The following is a 22,845-nucleotide window of genomic DNA, read 5'->3' on the forward strand; positions in this document are numbered from 1 at the left end:
TAATTGAGGCAACTTTTCTCTGGATTCCAATAGGTCTATATTCTGCCTGACCTACTATGTATATGGAGGCTGATATGATGAAGTGCCAAGGATCCCTTTCTTCCTGTATGTTGAGGAGTCCTGGCAGGGAGGCTCTGAACAAGAAGTTAAGGTTATCAAACTGACATTTTTTTTTTCAAGGGAGCTTTAATAGCATGTTTGCCATGTCTCAGGGCTGTAGCATTGCAAGCTCAGCACTAGTTCATCGAAACGGCCGTCCTCGATTGAGAGACTATACCTGGTAATAATCCCAGCGTCATTGCAAAACAAAGGCCTCTTGGAAGGTCGGGCATGATGCAAAAGGGAGCAGCCTTTATTGGGTTGGTTCACTGAAATCCGGTCTTGCTAACTATATCAGGGAAGACAGGCTTGCACTTTCCAGTGAGCGCTCTCTATTGGTTTGCAATACTGAGGCAGCAACTGACTTCTTAATTACATCATGGAAGGCAGATTTGCATATTCTTCCCATAGTTCCTTGCAAAGTGGAGTGCTAAAGGCTTACTAAGTCTCCACACACCTATATGGTGGTCTCTCCCTAAGGAGTGACAATATCCCCTGAACACTAGTTCTTAAAAGAACCTAAGTCTTTCCCTCAGGGGCTGCAAGGTCTCTTACTTGAGTCTAGTGCTAGCAGGGAAGCAGAACAGACCCACTATCTCACAAGAGACATCAAATCTTCTACCCTAATTACCGGTCAGCAATTGGCTGGGCCACAACATGTCCTGAAGTGATAGGGGTGCCAATTTCAACAGAGGAATACACCTTTAAAAAGGAGAATATAACACACTAAGAGAAGCTGAAAAACATTATGAACACATGATAGTAGCCCAGGAACATTAAAACAAGAGTACAACAGAGTCTACTGGGATACTGCACATGCTCCACTGTTTTGCAACTCTCATAAAATGGATTGACAAGAACCTTGTTCATGTATGGCCACCTATTGTGTTCACCTAGCTTAACAGTGAACACGGTGCCCCAACTCTGGAGGTAGGCAGTGGTGTAACAATCATGGATGCAGGGAGTGCGACCAGAGTTGTACGGGGCCCGTGGCCAGCTGAAAATGGCCGTGGCCCCGAACCACAGAGGTCAGGGAAATCCTTGTTCCCTGACCATTATACATTGTTAGCCCCTTTCCATTAAATACCAACCCAGGAGAGGAGTTTAAAACAAAACAAAAAAAAACAAAAAAAAAAAAACTACTTTATACTCACCTGTCCTGGCTGAGCATCCACTCCGGGACTCTTCTTGCAGTAGATGCCAAATCCTAGTGGGCTGAAGGACCTTTGATGACGACACGACATAAAAGGTCCTTTAGCCCACTAGGATGTGAACAGACTTTGGTGGGCGGAGCCATCTGGAGCGTACAGGACAGTGCGCAACCTGCAAGGAAGGAGACTGATGGAAGAAGAGAACATGTGAGCAAGAGGGGGTGAATGGGGGGGGGGGTGCAGGCTGTGTGTGAGCAAGCGGGGTATATGGGGGAGTTGGCTGTGTGTGAACAAGAGGGGGGATGGGGGTTTAGGCTCTGGTGGGGGTGTGCGCACTGTTAACACATAATACTGTTTGGGTGCTACTGGTGAGCACATAATACTGTGTGGTGTTCCCTACGGAGCACGTCATCTGTTCCAAGACTGTTTTTACATCAGGCACTGCACTGCTCACTCTCTAGAGTCTTGATAACTGCAGTTGTTGGTACTAAACCTGTACCCCTTTCAAGTATCTGAGATATCGCTTCAGCACATGTAACCGCCACTATCAAGCGTTCGCTGTAGGAAGCCCAAGACAAAAGTATGCACCCGAGCTCACAAGACTTTAGTTACACCACTGCAGTTATGGGCAAGTTCCAGAGGACAGACCCATATTTCTCATTTATGATGTTTTTCTTTACAAGGTACAGTGTTTTCATCAAATGTTGAAATATGTGGAAGGTCTTGCTGGGCAAGAAGGTAGACACATATGGGATTTTTTTGTTGGTGTTTAGAACCGTGCAGGATCAGGGCTGCAGATATAGCAATTCCCCCTGGAGTCTGGTGTTCTCATGTAAGACACCCAGATTATAAATGGCTTATGGTAGATTTGGGGTCCTATTTAAAATTTTTGCATTAGGGCCAAGGTGTTTCAAGGTCTACTTATGTACAAATAAGTTAACCTCCCATAATGGTCCAAAATATATTCATGTAAAATGTGACTTTTGTGGAATGGGTTTTTACATGACAAGTTCTGTTGAAAGGATCACCCTCTCAATCAGAATTGGCATGAGTGTAAGTATTTCTGTAGTTCATCCAGCAGAAAGTCTACTCGTAACATCTGGTTTTGTTGCAATACGAGTGGCTGCCTAATGAAGGGGTAGATTGCTAGAATACATATACGCGAAGGAACATCTGTGGGAGACAACATGTGTCGATCAGTTTATTTTAAGCAGAAAATCAGATTTTTCTGATGTCCACTTGTGTTTCGAAATGATACAGGAAATGGTTTCAGTTTAGTAGAAAAACAATATTGTGCATTTGCAATAAATGGAGATGAGCTAAATCTAATAGAAAATGAGGAAATTTTGAAATAGTAATTGATTGATATATATATATATCAATCATACTAGTACAGTGGGGTCTGAGTTTTTGAATTCGTGAATGGAGCTGCAGAATCAAGGGGGCTTGAGGACGCCTTCTGATAATTCAACCCAGTGGTCAGACCCCAATGACTTCTTATAAGAAGACCCTCCAGAGCTTCACAGATCTTCATGCACGACACAATGTTATGTCTTACATGCTTTAGTGCCATTGTTTTATACCTGCATTTTCTCTGGCCGAGGGAACCCATCTCCGTGCACTCATTCAGAAGGATCCGATTTGTTAACCCATTCAAGACACCAATCTCTGACATGTGAGTAAGTGTCACTTTATTTTTTATACAATATTTAGGAGCTGTGAGCAGATATTATATCCTTACCAGAATAATTGGAGGGCCAGGGAAGGTGAACAAAAAAAAAAAAAAAAAAAAAAAAAAGTTATTCACCTCTCCTGGACTCTGGCGTGACTCCCTACTGTGTTGGGCCTTCTTCAATGAAGTCATAGATATGGGTTACGCTGGCCTAGCGTGACATCTAGGAGGTCACTAAAGAGGTCTTTAGACAGCACGTATTTGCAGGAGCCCAGGAGAGGTAAGTAACACTGCTTTTTAGGTTTCCTCACCTGCCATGAGCCTCTGATTATATTACTCTGGGATCTGAAGAGACTCAAGAGTATAATGGCAGTTTCCAGTCGGACATATTTGGTCCAAACAGAACTGCCAGGCAAGCCTCGTGAGATGAATGGCCTACTTAAAACACACACACACTACTCAACTTTTCCGCAGTGTTGAAAGTTGAAAATGCTGGTCTTGTAGAATCCTCCTCTAAATTTACAGGCTTAGTACAATAGAAATAGCCGATTCATTACATAATGCACTTGTTGGGAAAGCTTTAAAAATCTGCAGTAATATTTACATAAGGAACAACATAATTAAATATTGTACTATAGAACTGATATAGGAGCCAAAGCGATGACGGGACCTGGAGTCAAGCTTCCAAATCTATCAAGCACCCCAGTCTCAGCCCCAAATGAACTGTACAGATTCTAGAATGGGTTCCTATGGATATATATGGTGTGAATAATATGAAGTGTATAAATAATAGTATACATTTTACGACAAGTTAGTTAACATTTGTTACATATTGAGTATTTACTATATACACTGTACAATATTATAACTATATGGTATGTTTATAAGATTATTTGAGCACCGCTATATGGCAGAATTTAGGAACTGTAAATAATTATTGCACCATTATTTGGGGATTGCATGCCCCTGATACACTTCTAAAGTGTATTATTGAACCATTTTGTGGTTTTTTTTAAGCAATAAATAGCTCCGTGAACCCAAGTCCCAGCACTCAATAGACAGCACATGGCCAATTCCAAAGAAAACAGTGGCGCCCAGCAGGAGGACTCCCACCGATCAGGGTTTTATGACTTCTAATAAAACACCTTTATGACAAAATCCCTTTAAGTTTTTGGGATCAGTTAACTCATGCATGGCGTTTATAGTTTAACCGTTTGTGACACTTGGTATTTTAGAAGTTTGTAAAATTTGAACACCTTGAAGGTAACCTTAAAATAGAGAGTCTATCATCTGTACACCAATGGCACGAAGCAAGGGCTCACCTTCTGTATCCATGTCAGCAAACACTGATGGTGTACGGTTAGATCTGTGCAATCGCAGAAGTTTAGCAGCTGCTCTTGGCCTTTCTTCCCAGTTTCCCGACATATAAAACATTCTTTTTCTGTTAAAAAATGAAGTAGGAGAAAGCTCAGGCTCATCTGCTTCTTATTAAACATTAACCATTTGGTTCTTATTAAGATAATTAAAAAGTTATCTTCTCAAATTGAGAAATGCCACAACCTGGAATTAAAAACAGAAAGAGTCAAGTTCCTGATCTTGCGCATTAAATAGGCACAGCTGAGCAAGCTAGTGTACACTTACTAGGATGAAAGGATGGGCAGAATCTGATACATTTGGGGTATTTTAATTTATTTATTTTTTTTAAGTCTAATTATGCTGAAAATCTCTTTGGCGTAGTTTACCATTACGGTGGTAATGGTATACGGTGCTTCTTTGGTGCTAATCTGCACGCCGTTTTTATTCGCATTGATATATAATACATGATGCTTTACATATCACTTGTATGGTAATGGATAGTAAATTGGTAAATTGAAAACCTCTGCATGTTACTATGCATTTCATATGTATACGAAGTTCTTCAGCAAAAAAGCTCTGTATACCCAGTCAGGCCTTATGCTAGGCTCACAACAGTGTTGGGGATTTGCATCCTTCAGGTCTGCTGTGACCCAAAAATGGAAACTCAATTCATTCCCATCACCTATAATGGGGGTCCACTGGATTTCTGCTCAAAATTGCCGGCGAAAGTCCTGTTTGCAGGTCTCCTCTCCACATATTTCAAGTGGAATTGGGGATGCAGTCCCAGAATGGTCACCCAACACAGGTGTAGGAAAAATACATCTAGCAAAGTGTTCACATGGAGTAACGCAACACTGATTCTGGCACAATAACTCACGTAAAAATCAGCGCTGCAAAACAGAATCCCATTGAGTTCAATGGGTTCCATTTAACACGCGTAACACATTGAAATCAATGGCTTAAAAAGCCTCCCATTGATTTCAATGTGTTACGCGTGTCAAATGGAACCCATTGAAGTCAATGGGATTCTGCTTTTCAGCACTGATTTTTACGCGAGTTATTGTGCCAGAATCAGTGTCGCATTACTCCGTGTGAATGCCCCCTAAAAATGGACAGCACAAAATAGCACCTACTACTTTACAGTGAAGATTGATCTTAAGGATATTGGCTGTATTTTTGGGGTAGTTGTCCTGCTGCGGAGTAAATTTAGAGCCAATGAGATACCCCCTTGATGGTACAGTCGGCCTTCTGCTATAGCCAAATTTAAAGAAGCACCAAGAAAGTGAAGACCATAAATGCAATGGCTGGCCATGGAAACAGTGCTGCAAATAAGACTGCATGCAAAAATCAAAGGATGCCCAGCAATGCCATCAGCTCAGAACTGGCAGAAACAAGTGGGACCTAGGTATACCCATCTCCTGCTAGACAATATGCCCGAAAGTGGTCTTCATGGGAGAATTTTGATCAAAAAGGCATATTTTCAACATGGAAACCAGGTCAAACAACTTAACAGCATGGAATGAAATATTTGGCTGTAACAGAACATAGTTTTGTTCATTGAGGGAGTACAATAGTGAGTGTGGGCATGTAACAGTGAGGCATGGTGGAGGCTTCTTGCAATTTTGGGGCTGCATTTCAGCATATTGAGATGGGAATTTGGGCAAGATTGATGGTGCCCTCAATACAGCCAGACAAATCCATCATTCAGTATCATCGACAAGATGTCAGATTGGCTCCAAATGTACTCTGCAGCAGAACAATGATCCAACACATATAGCCAGTCTCATGAAGCCATCTTCAGCGTAAGGTAGTCCTGGAACTGATATATTTGGATTGGAGCAAGCCTACATCCACAGAAGATCTGTGCTTAGTTCTCCAAGTTGTTTGGATCACCCTCCCTACAGAAACCCTTCTTGCTTTACATTTTGCCACCCCTGCCTAAAACATTTGCACCATACTATATATTATATCTATATTCCAAAACGAAGATGACAGCAGGACTGCAAATTATTAGTATTCCGTTTCCATGGCTAAACCTTGATTGAGGTTATAGACGATCCAACTGGAGAAATTACTGCAGCACTTCAATGCTATTAAGTGAAAAACAACATTTATTTGCCCATATTCTGCAATCTCTCATTTCTCTACTTTTCTATGATCTAACATTGTCCATTAAAATGAGATGAATAGAATAAAACACCAAATATTCCATATCCAGCTCTCCACAAGCCTTGACTTTCTAATGTGCTTTTTGTAGAGCAAAGTGTGTATAATCCATTCCTTTCATGTGAAAAACCTCCCATTAAGCCATGGGTAGTAGGTCTATAGGAATATAGAATAAAATGCATTAGAAGAGGTCATTTATGGAGATATTGATGGATCTTTGGTCATGCATGATATAAGAGACAAGTGAAGGATTTGGTCATGGTATCCTCTCAGATACCGAGAGTCATTTGTTAAACGAACTTTTTCCATTGTATTACTTTGTACCAATCAGAATACATAGAACTATTCTTATATTACATAATGTTTGGCGGAGTACATGCAGTTTTCTATAAAATGTAGTTTTCCATGTCTAAAAAGTTTTAAGCCACACCCAGTATGACATTTACAAAATTAGTTTTGGCACAGGTGTCCCCTTTGCTCTCCGAGGACTCTCCAGTGACTCCTGTCATCTTCTCTTGAGATGAGCGAGTAGTACTTGATTGAGTAGGTATTCGATCGAATACTACGGTATTCGAAATACTTGTACTCGATCGAATACCACTCGCTGTTCGAATGTAGAAGTTCGATGCAGAACCGGCATTGATTGACCGAATGCTATACAGTCGGCCAATCAACGCTGGTTCTTCTCCTACCTTTAGAAGTCTTCTCCGTGCACCTTCCCCGCGGCGTCTTCCAGCTCTTCATTCACTCTGCCAGGCATCGGGCCTGGGCAGAGCCGACTGCACATGTCCGCTTGTAGTGAATGAAGAGCCGGATGACGCCGCAAGGAGAAGACTTCTCGGAGGATCCAGCCCGACCCTCACTCGTGGACTTGGTAAGTATAATTTGATCGAACGTTGCCTACCCCTGAAACGAGCATTTTCCCCCCATTGACTATAATGGGGTTCGATATTCGATTCGAGTAGTCGAATATTGAGGGGCTACTCCAAACGAATATCGAACCTCGAACATTTTACTGTTCGCTCATCTCTAGTCTTCTCCCAACATCCCTTCACCGAGTCATCAGCCAGCAGAGCCGACTGTGCATGTCTGTTCGGCCATTTTTGTGTGGCCTCAGGAAAACAGCCGAACTGACATGAGCAATTGGCTCTGCTGGCTGATGATGTGGCAAAGAGGAGTTGGGAAAAGATGACAGGAGTCACTGGAGTCTTCGGAGAGAGCAAGGAACCCCCCCACCTGTGCTTTCTGAGCAAAGCAGGAACGCCCCCTGTGCTTTCTGAATACTCATTTGCATATGGAAGAAAAGAAAAATCAGAAATGGCACGGATCAGAATAAAGGTAGGAGAATGATAGCTTTTATAAAGACTATTTTGACGTGATCTTTATAGAAAAAGGGATTCTAATGATAGAATCCCTTTAAGGGTACGTTCAGTAATTGGGGAGGGGGGAACACACACACACACACACACACACACACACACACACACACACGAGCAACAACAATCAAACCTTGCTCACTTGCTACTCCGCCTTGAAAGCACCTCATGGGGCCTTTACCTAATCTCATCATCTTTTAATGTGAAGGTTGTAAATATATGAATCACAAAAACATTGTTATCCTTAAAATTAAATGCAGTATAATTACTTATGTTTGAAACTGAATAGATTACATAACAAGATGGCCTCTATTGTGTAGGCCTGACCATGTGGACACAAGAAGGGCCTGGCACTCCCGCAAAAAAGAGACCACATGGCAGGAAGCCACATCACAGGAGATGCGTCGCAGAAGGCCACTGCCTTCCTGGAGGTAGTGCCCTGGAGCGGATGTCACAGAAGGCGGATACCCCGACCAACCAGACTCATGATAGAGCTTGCTGTTTACTTCCTGTATGTGGATATAAAAACCTGCACATGTGGAATAAAGATCTTTTGTGTACTGCTCTGCTGAGGCTGAGAAGCTCTTATACCAACTCTTCTTGTGTGGTGTGGAATCTTCATTGCTATCAACTTAGTCTTTGAATTTGACCAGCCATAGTCAGTCACTCACAGTTACTGGACAGGTGGCCACAAAGGCTCCCCGTTCCTGATAGTAAGTGCTTCAGCTGTTACCACAAGCCCCCCTGCAGCCCCTTAGTTAAGATAAACCAAAGATGGTGGTCCCAATGTGGTTGTGCAAGTGATCACAATATTCCATTATTACCTTTATTGAATGAAGGTTTACCCACAAAGCAAGGCCATTACTAAATAAGCCAAACACAATCATATGGCCATTAACAAGAAGCCAAAAACTAGGCAGCATGACGGTGGCTCAGTGGTTAGCCCTACAGCCTTGCAGTGCTGGAGTTCTGGGTTCGAATCCTGCAGTTTGTATGTTCTCCCTGTCTTTGCGTGGATTTCCTCCCACACTCCAAAGACATACTGATATTAGTAAAAAAACAACAAAAAAAACCTATACACTTAGAACATGACTGTGGTCTGAATGGCCACACTGTTTTTGCTTGCATATCAACCACCTTGTTGGACTTAACCAATAGCAGATGACTGTTACGGCATTTGCCCGACACACAGAGCTAGCCCTGTATACAAAGTACTTTGTTAGCTGAATGCCATTGACAGAGGGGCTTTTTGTGTTGGTCCATTGCCATGCAGTCTATCTACACTGTGATTGTTGACCAGGCCAGATCCCTTCCCCAGCCCTCCTTCCTAAATATGGCTGGTTTACATACCACCCCCCCAGAATTATATATTAAACTGAAATTCAATACATAAACATTGCATACACAAACTATTCATTAAATATAACCTACAGTATATGCAAAGCCTAAATACCTACAGAGTGTAAAGGAAGGCGAGAAACTGGCCAAAATGAAACACCTGTATAAAGCGCTACAGTCAACCTCACAAATTCGAGGCCGAGATTTCTAAAACAAGCAACCACTGGAATGGCAGAAACACTCAGTTGTAATCCAAAAACACATTTGGAAATGGTGAGCTCTTAAATCAGCTTCACAAATTGTATTCCTGGGGGTAAACATAAACATAAAGAGTCATTCATTTATATTGTGCACATTACATGTAAAAATATCTAAATGTATCAAAACCCAGACTCCGAGTGTAAACGTCTTCTGATTTATTCATCTTGTCAGTAAGGAAATCGACTATGTGCTATTATAGAGAGCATTTTACTTTCTTTATGCATAAAAAGACATTTTATAATGTAAATGTAGCCGACAGCCAGTGCTGAAATCTTGATGCACATCTGAATTTGTCCTCAAGGGCACAAAATTGGATCATTGTTGTACATGTCGAGAACAATTTAATCTGGACATTTTTCCTTTTAATACATATTGTCTTTTCCATTAGCTTTCACCATTTTTATTTTTAGGTCAGGATTTTTCTTCATGATGAGTGAAATCATAATCTCTTGTATTGTTAGAGTGGCAACTTTACAGAAGTAAAGGCCTACCATAAAAACCTACAGTTTTAATGGGCCAATAAGACTCCCAAATGAATTACAGAAAAAGTGAAAAAATAAATAAAAAAAATATTAAGATCTAAATAAAATACATGCCCGCAGGTATAGACCTTTAAATGAACCTATCGCATTATACATGCGGTTCAATCAGGTTATAAAGTAGGAGAGATTTATCCCACCCCCGCCCAGTCTGTTGGCGACTTTGGCATCGGTTTTCAGTATACTGTATATACTCGAGTATAAGCCGAATTTTTCAGCACAGTTTTTGTGCTGAAAAAGCCCCCCTCGGCTTATGCTCGAGTCAAGGAAAATAATTTTTTTAGGGGGGGGAGGGGGTCTATGCAATGTATGCTGCAATAGTAGTGCACAGAATCTCCCATAACATAGTGGGGGGGGGGGGGGAAGCAGCTTTAAAAACAGTATAATTAAAAAATAAAGTAAATAAAAGCTCTAAATCCCTCCTTTCCCTACAATACATATAAAAGCAGAAAATGACTGTGAAAGTCCTCAAGCTCAGGGAAGGGGCAGACAGAGAACCAAGACACCCCCTCCCCTTCCGCAGCATCCAGCATCTACTGCACCCAAAAGCTCAGACCATTTTAATTATTGAAATTTTCCAGTAGCTGCTGCATTTCCCCCCCTCGGCTTATAATCGAGTCAATAAGTTTTCCAAGTTTTTGTGGTAAAATTAGGGGCCTCGGCTTATACTCAAGTATATACGGTACCAAGTTCAACTTTGGAATCCATCAGAAGAGTGTTCCTGGATTACTTTCTCTACACACCAGACCGTTGTCTACCCCAATCCTGTTAATAAAGCATGTCTTATAGTCTATACAATTTCCAACATTATATAGTCAGGACATCATCACCAGACACTACTAGTGTTCACTTGGGGTTCTGATGTGTAATACATGCACATTACAGTACAACAGTCTAAATACTTGAGGTTAGCATGTAACCTTTCATCAATGAGTTAGCGGGGGGTCCCAACTCATGGACTGGAGTAGTAAACTGGTTGGTACAAATCTCAGCTATGGATATTTGTGCCACAATGGATTTGGTGTTGGATAACCCCTATGTGAAGTCGGTCATTGCAGTCTGTAGAGTAGTCACCAACTGGTGGTAGACACACTGCTAGGAGTGTCTGGAAAGAAACAGTCACAAATATAGCCACAGATTGTCACCAGAAGAACGGTTAGGAAACAATGGACTAGACAGACATAATGACCAAACAGAATAGGTGTCTAGGAGACTGAAGAACAAGTACCAGGGACAAAGGGGGGGGGGGGTGAATGCACAACACACACAACTGTGGTAGCAATAATTAGAAAATGGAAGACATACAAGACCACTGATCAATCTGGGGCTCCACACAAGATCGGAATCAGGGGAAGAGAAAAGGAGTCAAATAAGGGGCCAAAGAGGCATTTTCTGTAAGAGGATCAATTCCAAATAGAGATGAGTGAATGGATTAGTCAATTAAAATCCAAAACTTTTCAGATTCACTTTCATTGAAGCACTAAAAAGCGCAGTTTTACTCTCAGTTAATGATCTATGATTAGCGATAGTGGGTACATGAGTTCCATGTGCTGTCCATGTCTCCACAGATGTATTAATTTGCTTCATAATGCCTGGGCTGCAAAATAATTTTTAGGACAGAGTTTTGCCCCAGGCTCTCGAACACGAGAATACACAAGTGTGTATGTGGTGTAAGCCAATGGCTGGTAAAGTGCTGGAGGGGGTGTACATGTCACCCAGACTGCTCAGATGGGTGAGATGAGAAAAATCCAGAAGAGTTTGTTCTCAGTCGACAACTTTGTCCGCTGAGGATTTTTTTTTTTTTTTTTTTAAAGTGCCGTGCATTGGGCTGGATTTTTAGGGAATGGCAGGTTGGTTGGTAATGGGACTTGTCATTCCCATTCCCTCCAGTCCACACCGTGTGGACACTCAGGCGGCAACCCAGCTGTTTCGGGTTTGACCTTGTTACCAAGTCATAAGAAGTCTGCTGGGAGAACAGAAAAGGAAAGCCACCACAGAAGCTGATACTGCTGGAGATGAACCTGACAATCTGAAATGATTCCTATTAGGTGAGGCAACCAACTTATGTTTAGTTAGAGCCTTGATGGGCAGGTGTTTGTTTTGCATTTTCTTTTGGTACTGCATATTCCACTGTTTGTTGGACTGAATAATGCTCAACATTTGGACTGTTACCTTGGAGTCTATGTCTATGCCAACCACCCAGCACACCCAGATCCTGACAGTGGCCACAGATTATAGGTCAATTTGCTAGTGCTGAAAGGCATGGCTAGCACATGGACAATGCAATGGTCATCTGCATGAAACGCAACAGCCAATAACTGCTATAATCAGCTCACTGGCAAGTCATTGGTTGGTTTAGATAATGTGATCCAGGAAGTTACTCTTGGTCATGGACTTCGTTCAGAATAATCTCATGGACCACCTTTTAGCCCGCCAATGACCACAGTCACCTCAGTTATAATAAATCACTGAAAGTACGTCAACGATCAAGAGTCACTAGTTGCACTTTTGGAAAATTGGAATAATATTAGGTCCAAAAAGTTCTATTAACTTTTTTTTTTTTTTTTTGGGGGGGGGGTTTAATAATAAATTTTATTTATATAGTGCCAACATATTCCGCAGCGCTGTACAATTTCTAGGGTTCAAATACAGACAGATACATAACAAAGAAAGTCATTTCACACAATGGGACTGAGGGCCCTGCTCACAAGAGCTTACAATCTGAGGTAGAGGGGGTGACAAGACGTAGCAGGAGTGGAGTTGCTTATACAGGGGGTCAGATAATTTTGTAATCGAGGTTACTGTTATTACACAAACATAAAACTTTATGAGCCGTCACCAGTTGTGTCCTTTAACATGTTGATGGAGCTTGGACCTATAAAGTTAGCCTGAAATGGCATCATATCATGTGGGGAAATGTGGGAGCGGGGACAGAGGAGGGTTACATTTTGGGGATTCTAATTCTAGTACGGAAGGGTTTACGTTACAAAATTTGATAGGCTTGTCTGAAAAGATGCGTCTTTAGTTTGCGTTTGAAACTGTAGAAATTAGGAGTTAGTCTGATTGTCCGGAGTAGAGCATTCCAGAGGAGTGGTGCAACTCAGGAGAAGTTTTGTATACGAAGTCATATCGGATGCCAAATTAGAAAGACTAAAAAACAAATGACTTTTTAAATACCCATGGAATTGTAGACTTATTTAGATCAAAACAAAATGGCATTCAAGGGTGGGCATTCACCTTAAGGCCATGATCGCTTTTTTTTTGGTTTTTACACCATGTTCAGGACATGATACAATCCCCCCCATTCTATATAACACAGTTATGCCTTTACTACATCAGCAAGGGATTCCTAACAGCTGGTTCTACTATGTTCACTCTTTGGTGAACGTGGGCATAGGCACTAAAGGGCACTCTGCGTTTTTCTTAAGATCTACTGTTTCAGTCCCTACTAAACTCTCGGATAAGTGAATATCCTTGGAAGATAGCCAGCATAAGCTCTTTAGAACTCATACACTGCCAGAATCCTAAAGTTACACAAGTGTTAAAAGCAAATATTGGAGTCAGAGGAGCCCTCTATCTCAGCTTTGCATTTGTAGCTTTTACATTTATGAAAAAAAGGCTTTTAAATGAACTGTATCTGATGTGCTTAAAACAAGGGTAGCGGAGATAAAAGGAATACGAGAAGGTAAAACCCTCCTTATAGAGTGAAGATTTATGTCAATTAATTCACTGCTTACAAATTCAGGTAATTTTAACATCTGGAAAGGACTTACTGTAAGCACTAACTGAATAACCCATTAGACCATTTGCAGATAGATTTGTCTTAAATTACTTTATTGGATTTTGCATTAGTATTTTTGTTACATGTTGGCTGCATTTGAATATGTGTTAAATTCTAAGTGCTTATATTAAAGAACAAACTTTTGCCAAAAAAGAAATGGTTGGACTTTGACAGAAATATTGCACAGCGATTGATTTAGAAGCGCTAACAATTTGCCAAGCATTAAAACAGAGGAAACGCGTGAGCGAAGAGCAAGAATCAGCAACTTAATAGAGATTTTAGATACAATATACTTTGCTTAATATAACTTTGCATCATTACAATCACGGAAGAGACAGCAAAAGCCAAAATATTGATATTTTCTTCAATTCAATCATTTTATACAATTTTTTCATGCACAATATGTTGCATTTAATTCCTGGAGACAATTCCTAAACCACATTCAGAAATTGTGAATTTATCAAAGAGTCAGGGTGGACGTTGTACCAAAATTCTCTCGCGGAGCTCACGTACATGTAGCTTTCCTAAAAATACCTGTAGCATTTTGATGCATGTTGTGAAATTTACACAGCTATCCAAATGCAAAAATTTGAGATCAATGGCAAATCTGCATGGAAATAAACCACAGTAGAAAACCTCATATGAACCTGCTGGGAACAGAATCTCGCTCCACTAGCTCTGACAGTATGTGGAGATAGCACAACGATCAGTTACCTGGAGATGTCACCATCTTAGTATTGCATGGTTTATATCTCTGAAGTTTTATTGATGGGTTTGTGTATTTGGAAGCCAATATCTGCACTTTGTAGCCTCTTAGAGAACCAAACAAGTGTTAGGTTTTATTTGTTCACCTTTTGGATTCTTCGAATGCCTCAATAGACTAGCTGTTACAAAGTGATGTTAAAAGGGCAATGACCTTATCTCAGAAATACCATCAGGTGGTCATGGGTGTGCCATATGGTAGGAGAAAGCATGCAAAAAGTCAATCCAATTTATGGGAGGTGCTTCAGGAATCATATGGTGACATTTCTGCAGATTACCCTTGGTTCACATCCCCCCCCCAAATGGAATACCAAACGCATTTGCAAGCGGTGTGTAGTGAAGCACCCAGATCCATAGACTATAGTGGGGTCAATGTGCTTGCTGCAAGAGTCATGTGGACAGGAAACGAGATTGTGAAGTACTTTTCTGTCCACATGTTCCCTGTGGAGATCTCACGGCAAGCACACAGACCCAGATAGTCTATGGGGTCCATGTGCTGTCACTGCACACAGCTTGCAAATGTATTCGGTAGTCCGTTCGGGTGGGGGTAACGACTCCCCCAAACAAATCACTGACAGATGTGAACGAGACCTTACTGTGTCCTAATTTTCTGGGAAATGATTTGCTGCTAGATAAAGGAAGTTCCTATTTCTAAGAAGAAAACCAGACTGATCGACATTTTGGCCTCTTGATACAGTGAGTAGCCATATTTATTTTGGAAGTCAACAGAAAGAAAAAAAAAAAATCCCTTGCCACTATGTCAAAGTTTGTTTTTTTTTTAATACAGAGGTTCTATCTATAGCCTCTTCCCCCAACAAATATATATACCGCAACTTTTTGAAATGGGGAACATTATGCCCTTGCAACAAGAAAACTGGACATCTTCTAATTTCTATGGTGGGACTATTTGTTGTAACAGGCCACCGTAAACCCTCAGTCCAGATTATACCTGGGGTCAAAGTGGCCTAGACCAATTCATACCCCTCAGGCCATATTATAGCCCCATCATTCAGGGATATACCCAAAAATTATTTAATTTTCAACATTTTATTGGGGATTTAGCTTTGTCTGGCAAGTGAAGTGAGAAAGCCAACTGACATAAAATGCTAAACAAATATACTTTTATTACTTCAACCAGTATAACTTGATTGCTCATAATATAAGTCAGAAAGTCTTGTAACTTCAACTTATAAAAAGGTGGCTTTACATGGTGTGATTATTGGCTGAGTGTTTATGGGTCACCTGATCAGCAGATTATGTGTCATACAATCATCAGGTGACCCAGAGGACCCCGCACGGATAGGAGACAGCGCAGAATTCAAAAGCTGCAGTCAGAGAAGCAAGAAATGGCTGTTGGTGGATCAGCCGTTCCGAACAGCACACTCCCATAGAAATGAATGGACGTAGCCGGCACGCGGGGGGGGGGGGGGGGGGTGTTAAGCGACCGACTGCCGGCAAAGTGTACGTGCCAGCTGCTTCCATTCATTTCTATGGGAGCATGCTGTTCGGAACGGCTGATCCGAACAGTGTTCGCTCATCTCTAGTGGAAACATTACAATGATGATGCCTATTTTCCAGATAATTTGCATGTTCTGTTATTGACTACAGGCTGAAGCGTGCAGGATGTGTCAACCAAGCCATGGAGTCACCGACGTTTGTGTAGATCAGGGGTCCTGAACCTGACTATATCCAGGTTTCACATTAGAGGGGTATATTCTGGCCTGAAGGCGTATAGTTTGGCCTAGGCTGTTTTGTACCCAGGGTATAGTTTGGCCAAGGATATTTTACACCTCAGGGTATAGTCTGATTTAGGACAGTTAATCTCCCGGGTATAGTCTGGCCTGGGCCAAACTATCCCCAGGCTTAATCTGGGGGAGGATTAATTTGGCCTGCTACACCAGGAAGGAAGCTTCACCATATGCACTTGTATTCCAATTGGGGAACAATCAGGCAAATATAACCCCCAGTGGTGTCCATCATGCATTTTATGTTTGTCACATATACAAAAGTAAGTCTGCCGTAACAAGTTACTACATTGTTTCAAGCTAATTCCCATCTCAAACATAATGGAGCCACAGGGCAAAAGACGACATGCATCAGCACCAGTTTCAGTTAACTAGCACTGAGTGTTCCTGTGTCTGGAACGTACAGTCATTCACCATTCAATAGACTGTTCCCACGCACAAAGAATTACTCTTCATTTATCCCAGACACTTGGGATTATTAATAAAGTAATGGAAACAGGAAATAACATACATGTTATGGATATGTGTTAATCGTGCAAACACATGCCTATATCAGTATAGCCTACAGGGATCTGGTCTTTGCTTCAGGGACTACCAAGTCACTACCTCTAGGAATAGACCCAATGTAGGTGACAGCTGACCCTAAGGCCAGAGAGAAGCCATGCCAATGCAAAGCACCAGAAAGTCAGGCAAAAGCATGGTCAAAGGGTTTCCAAAAGGTCAAGGATGAGCAGCAGAGTCGTATTAAGACAAGGCATTTCATAAAATTAAGAACAGTAGGTCAGGAATAGCATCAGAAGCAGAGTAAGAAGTCAGGCGAAAAGGTGACAAAACAGAAAAGCAATCAGGAATAAACAACATTCTCATGGAACTGATAATCCAAAAATCTAAGCTGCCCGGGCATGTTACAGAGGGCTGAGCAGGTTTAATAGACCTGAGCATCCTGGGATTGGCTGGTGGCTCCATAATTGTATAGCAACTCAAGTTGTAGAGAGGTAGGACATCCCCACCGTACTGGCAGGTCCAGGTGCATCAGCAGCAGAAGACATGAGAAGCATGAGCTACATGGCGAGAAACTAAGGGGCATTGTTAGAGATGAGTGAACACTAAAACGTCCAAGGTTCGAAATCCGATTCGAACAGCCGCACACTGTTCGAACAGATTTCGAACCCCATTATAATCTATGGGGGGAAATGCTAGTTTCAGGGGTACGCAGAATTCGATAAAATTATACTTACCAAGTCCACGAGTGATGGTCGGGCTGGATTGTCCTTGAAGTCTTCTCCCGGCGCAGCGCCCCCGCGGCGTCTTCCGGCTGGAATTCACTCTGCCTAGGCATCGGGGCCTAAGCAGAGCCGACTGCGCATGTGCGGTCAGCTCTGCCCGACCCGACGCCTGAGCAGAGCAGACTGCGCATACGAGGGCATGCCCGCACATGCGCAGTTGGCTCTGCCTAGGCCGGATGCCTAGCAGAGTGAATTCCAGCCGGAAGACATCGCGGGGACGCTGCACGGAGAAGACTTCTAAAGGTAAGAGAAGAACCAGCGTTGATTGGCAATGTATAGCATTCTGCCAATCAACGCTGGTTCTGCATCGAACCTTAAACTTCGAACAGCTAGTAGTGTTCGATCGAGTACGAGTATTTCGAATACCGTAGTATTCGATCGAACACTACTCGCTCATATCTAGTCATTGTCTATTTGGAGTAGTAGTATGACAGCAACTGAAGACCACCTTTGTTGATTATAGCTGGCTAAGAACAGAAATAACCCTTCCAGTCACTAGTCGCTTGGAATGATGCAGCTCCTAGATGCTGCCACGGTCCATTTAGTCACTAGTTGGCACTAGTCCGTGGTCACTAGGCATGGTCCATAGCAACATCATTCCAAGCTACTAGTGACTAGATGGACTCATTTTTGAGGATCTGATCTGAGGAGACACGTCCATAGCTAATAACAGGATTCCACCCCTATACCAAAAATCCGCTTGAAAAAGGGGTTGAGTTCCCTGAAACGCAATGTAGTGTCATGTGATAATAGACATTTGCTGTGGAACAGGAGTAAGCATGGTTCCTTATCCTGACTGGGCGATCTGTCTTAGGAGGGATAGTTCCCTTTTTTTTTGGTCCTTTCATCTAGTGTTAGATCTTGACAGAGCCTATGCCTCAATCATCATAAATGGATAATCGGTTGAAAAAACATCAACACAAAGCACGCAACAAAATATAGTGTACATTTTTATATTTTCTCTTTTTCATTATGCTTACTTGTATAGCGCCACCATATGCCGCAGCGCTTTACAGACATTGACAGTCACTGTCCCATACAGGGCTCACAATCTATAGTCCCCATCAGTATGTCTTTGGTGTGTGGGAGGAAACCGGAGTACCCGGAAGAAACCCACGCAAACGCTTGGAGAACATACAAACTCCTTGCAGATGTTGTCCGCACATGCATGTGAATGGAGTTCTTGCAAAACTCTTTCACACATCATGGATAAAAATCTGAGTATACTCTGCAGATTTTACAATCAGATACCTGCTACAAGTTTGTTCTTGATGTGCCATATAGGTACAGCCATCTAAGGGCGAGTTCACACCAGTGCCCGCTCTCCGCTTGAAGCAATCTGGTGGGTTTCCGCCTTCTGGACAGGGGACAGAAACCCGGCAGTCGGTTTTCAAACCCATTCACTTGAGATATTTTGGGATTTTTTTCATCCCAAAGTCAGCAAGGAATCTCGCCTGCGGAGAGTCACAAGACACTCATGAGCGATCACTTTGCAAACCTATTCAAGTGAATAGGTTTGAAAACTGACCGGCAGATTTCCGTCCCCTGTCCACTTTCTCTCGGCAGAAAACGGAAACCTGAAAGAGGATACCAGGAGCAGGTGTGAACCTGCTCTAACTGGTGGAGCAAGGCCTTACAATTGCAAAGTATATATAGGATATAAAACATCAAGCAAACCCATCAAGGATGCTGTCTGGGTATATGTGTGTTGTAGTCCCCAGAGTCTATACTTGGCAACCAAATGCATCAGTATTTATATTAAAAAAAAGTAGCGTTCCTCTGTTATCAAGTCAGGCGCTGTTCAGTCAATGCTTATTTCGTCTGTTCCATGTATGCATCGGGAGATCCGCTCGAGGCTTAGCTCCAATGCAAACCTGAACAAAAAACCCACTATATACTTTGTACACTTTGCAGTAGTCTACATATTCCAGATTTTTGGTGAAAACTTCTGGCCTCTTGCAGGCTATTGTGGCCCTTTGGGTAATCAGGGGCCGTAATAAGTACACAGTAAATGTGAACATAGCCTTAAACTATTAAGTAAAAGCATCAGAAAACATATGGATAGAAAGTGCTGAAAAGATTTACCTGTAAAAACCGGAGCAGGTTCTTGCTCCGTCGTCACCATTATAGAAACATAACCATTGTCCATTTCCTTATGAGATGAGAGATTTGACAGATTTTCTAAGAAACTTCCTTAAAAATGCCCTTGCAATGTTCCCTTGTATGTGTGTGACAGCTCCTGGGACTGCTCAGTTTCAGGCAGGAATCCCCCTCAGTAGTGTATATTACGCCCCAGGCACCATGTTGGCCTTTGCTTGTCCCTGTCCTGCTTTGGTATCAGCTGATCTTTGTTTATGTAGGAAGTTTATAAGGTTTTGTCCACTCAGCTGAGTGATTGGGAGGGGTCTGAGCAGCTGAACGAAACTGAAAGCAAAAAGTCCCTGCTCCTTGGTAAACAGAGGCCTGCACATAAGACTAGGCGTCTGACTGTCACCAGACATTTCTCAACACGTTACATCCTCTTCTACGTACATTTTGTAATTCCAATAAATCCAGGTTTGTTCATTTGAAAGGATCCACATGTAACACCAGCAATTTCATATACAATAGCCATAATGCTCAATATGAAAGCGCAGCCTTTGGAGGATTTGTTGTTGGATTTTTAAAGTTGCAGAAATCGCTTTGAAATCCCCCTGCATGCAAACCTCCTAGATGATATATGGAGACCCTGGAAGCATTGTGCTGCAATGTCACGGGGGCGCCATAAGACTGAGGTCACGTGCTATGGAAAAGCTGCTTTTTTGTTGCAGATTTTGCTGTGGGTTTTGGAGCCAAAGCCAGAAGTGAATTTAGAGAAGTCTTTCCTTTATATCTCCCATTCCTTTTAAAGCCATGTATGACTGTGGTTCAAAAAATCTTCATAAAAAATCACAAGTTCTCTGCAACTTATGGCCTAAGGTCTCATGAACATGTCAGTGTGTATTTGCCAGGTCCATGAGTGTACGGCACTTGGATGATGTCCATATACCACCTGTGTGCCTCTATGCACCCTTTCATTCACTTAATCTGGGCTGCAAAATGGACAGGAGTAGGACCTATCCTGACAATACACAGGTGTGTGTATAGGGCCATAGAATATAATAGGAAGGTATAGTGTTCCTGTCCCATGTGCAGTTGTGGTGCTGTTGTGGTCACACAGTGCAGTTGTGGTGCGTATTATGTGTGCATTTCCTTCTTGGCCAAAATCAGCATTTTAGAATTGTTGTATTGGCTTTAACATCAAAAATCTACCTGCATGTTTTTTATTTCAGATTTCTGGCAATTTCCATCCAACCACTGCAGAAAAAATCTGCGTCAGAAAATCCACGTTTTCAAAAACGCTTGCATATCATTTATACGTATGGAAATGCTGGCATTTTCCGTATAGATATAATAGGGGAAGAAAGTCCGCAGATGGAAACTTAAGCTGCTTCACACGGAGTAACACTCCGCTCATTCTGACACGTAAACACGTGTCAGAGTGAGCGCTGTACAACAGAATCCCATTGACTTCAATGGGTGCCGTCTTATGCACGCTACACATTGAAATCAATGGGAGGCTTTTTAACCCGTTGATTTCAATGTGTAGCGCGCGTAAGACGGCACCCATTGAAGTCAATGGGATTCTGTTTTACAGTGCTCACTCTGACACGTCTTTACGTGTCAGAATGAGCGGAGCGTTACTTTGTGTGAAAGCAGCCTTACCGTGTTGTGGACAAAAAAAACAATAGTAAACAATAGAGGCAAATATAACAAATTATGTGTGGATAAATGACCATAGCAACAAAGTGAACCAGCCACACAAAATATATGAATAAAAATTAACTTTTATTGAGTGCTCCTAAAAAGGTGTAGCAACATATATACATACAAAATATATAAACAAACATAAAACAAAATCATATAGGGGTAGACAATGCTACAAATACCAACTTGTCAGCCATGGAATGTACACTGGATGGCAACACTAATATCATAGTACAAAGGGCTCAACCATAGCTAAAACTGAAAGTGTCCAATAATAAAGTGTTGTAAATGAAAACAACAAATAATCAGTGTAATAACCCACAGATAGCTATGAGACTGCCCACATAGGATGATCCAAGATTAGCCTCCATACATACCAACAGTAAAGGGACCCGACGCGCGTTTTACCTGTACTTGACAAAACCTGAGAAAATATGCAGAGGAAACATAGCAAAAAAAAAATAAAAAAATTTCAGGCTGGGGCCCTATGTGGCATAAACGCTGCAATTTTGCAAGAAATGCAGTGCTTTACAGTACCTGCAAAGTGGATGGGATTCTGACTAATCCCATCCACACGTTGCAGAAAAATATGTTGCGACATGCTGCAATTTAAAAAAAACATTTTGTTTTTGTAACTCACAGCGTGTCAGTTATATCTACGGAAACGCTGGCGTTCTCCATATAGGTAATAATTGAAGCAGAAAGGTCACAGAAGAAAATTCTACGGACTTTCAGCGAAAAAAGCTACAGGAAAAAAACGCAATACACTTCCTCAAAAGTTTTTCCCAAAGCTCTTTTTCACTGCGGCTCGCTACATGCTGAATTTTGCTATATGGGGCCTTAGAGTTACGGTGGTTTCAGACATAGCATTTTCATGCAGTGTGATGACTATTCTGCCCCCCCCCCAAAAAAAAAAAAAAATAAGCAGGAGCTGCTCCATCTATTCCTAGGGCTTATTCAGTGGTTGATCCGTTTTTATCAATATTTTTCTATACTTTGGATCCATGTCCTGTCATACATTACAGTAGGGGTAAATTATCTCAAAAATTAGACCAATTTGCACAAGTAAAGGTATGTTCACACGGCGTAATTTGCCACAGATTTGACAGCAGATTCCACTCCCAAATCCTGAGCAAATTCCGCCCGGAATCTGCCTCCTATTGATTTTAATAGGATACACAGATCACAGCAGGATGCAGAAAGAAGAAGCGTCCTGCTCGATCTTGCCGTGGATTCTGGAGCTGATTCAGCCATGGACTCCGCAGCTCGAGATGCCATTTTGATCAGGTCCATTCACCTGGGCCTAATCAGCAGTGGGAAGTCGCAACAGAATATACAGTACACCGTATCCTGTTGTGGCTAGACCGGGGGTGAAAAAACCCCCAGAATTCCTCTTCATTTTCGGCCATGTGAATATACTCTAATAAAAGTGGACTGACATAGAGCGTCTCCATCTTTTCTCCATTGGAACTACAGACCATGAAAAAAAAAGACATCTGAATAGATATATAAGATGCAATGTGTACG

The 22,845-nt window shown here is 41.9% G+C and overlaps 1 protein-coding gene across 1 annotated transcript in view; it reads right to left on the reverse strand.

Annotated features, from left to right (window-relative positions):
* LOC142218111 (uncharacterized) overlaps positions 1-19,870 on the reverse strand; it is a 272,939-nt gene extending 253,069 nt beyond the window's left edge. Inside the window, exons 1-2 of the mRNA XM_075286585.1 lie at positions 19,618-19,870; positions 4,245-4,363 (exon numbers count right to left, since the gene is read on the reverse strand). Of these exons, the coding sequence (XP_075142686.1) occupies positions 4,245-4,363; positions 19,618-19,681 (183 nt within the window). The 5' untranslated portion in view covers positions 19,682-19,870. The remainder of the gene's footprint in view (positions 1-4,244; positions 4,364-19,617) is intronic.
* Positions 19,871-22,845: the final 2,975 nt, after the last annotated feature.

Source organism: Leptodactylus fuscus, chromosome 9, assembly GCF_031893055.1.
Source record: "Leptodactylus fuscus isolate aLepFus1 chromosome 9, aLepFus1.hap2, whole genome shotgun sequence".
Classification (NCBI taxonomy): domain Eukaryota; kingdom Metazoa; phylum Chordata; class Amphibia; order Anura; family Leptodactylidae; genus Leptodactylus; species Leptodactylus fuscus.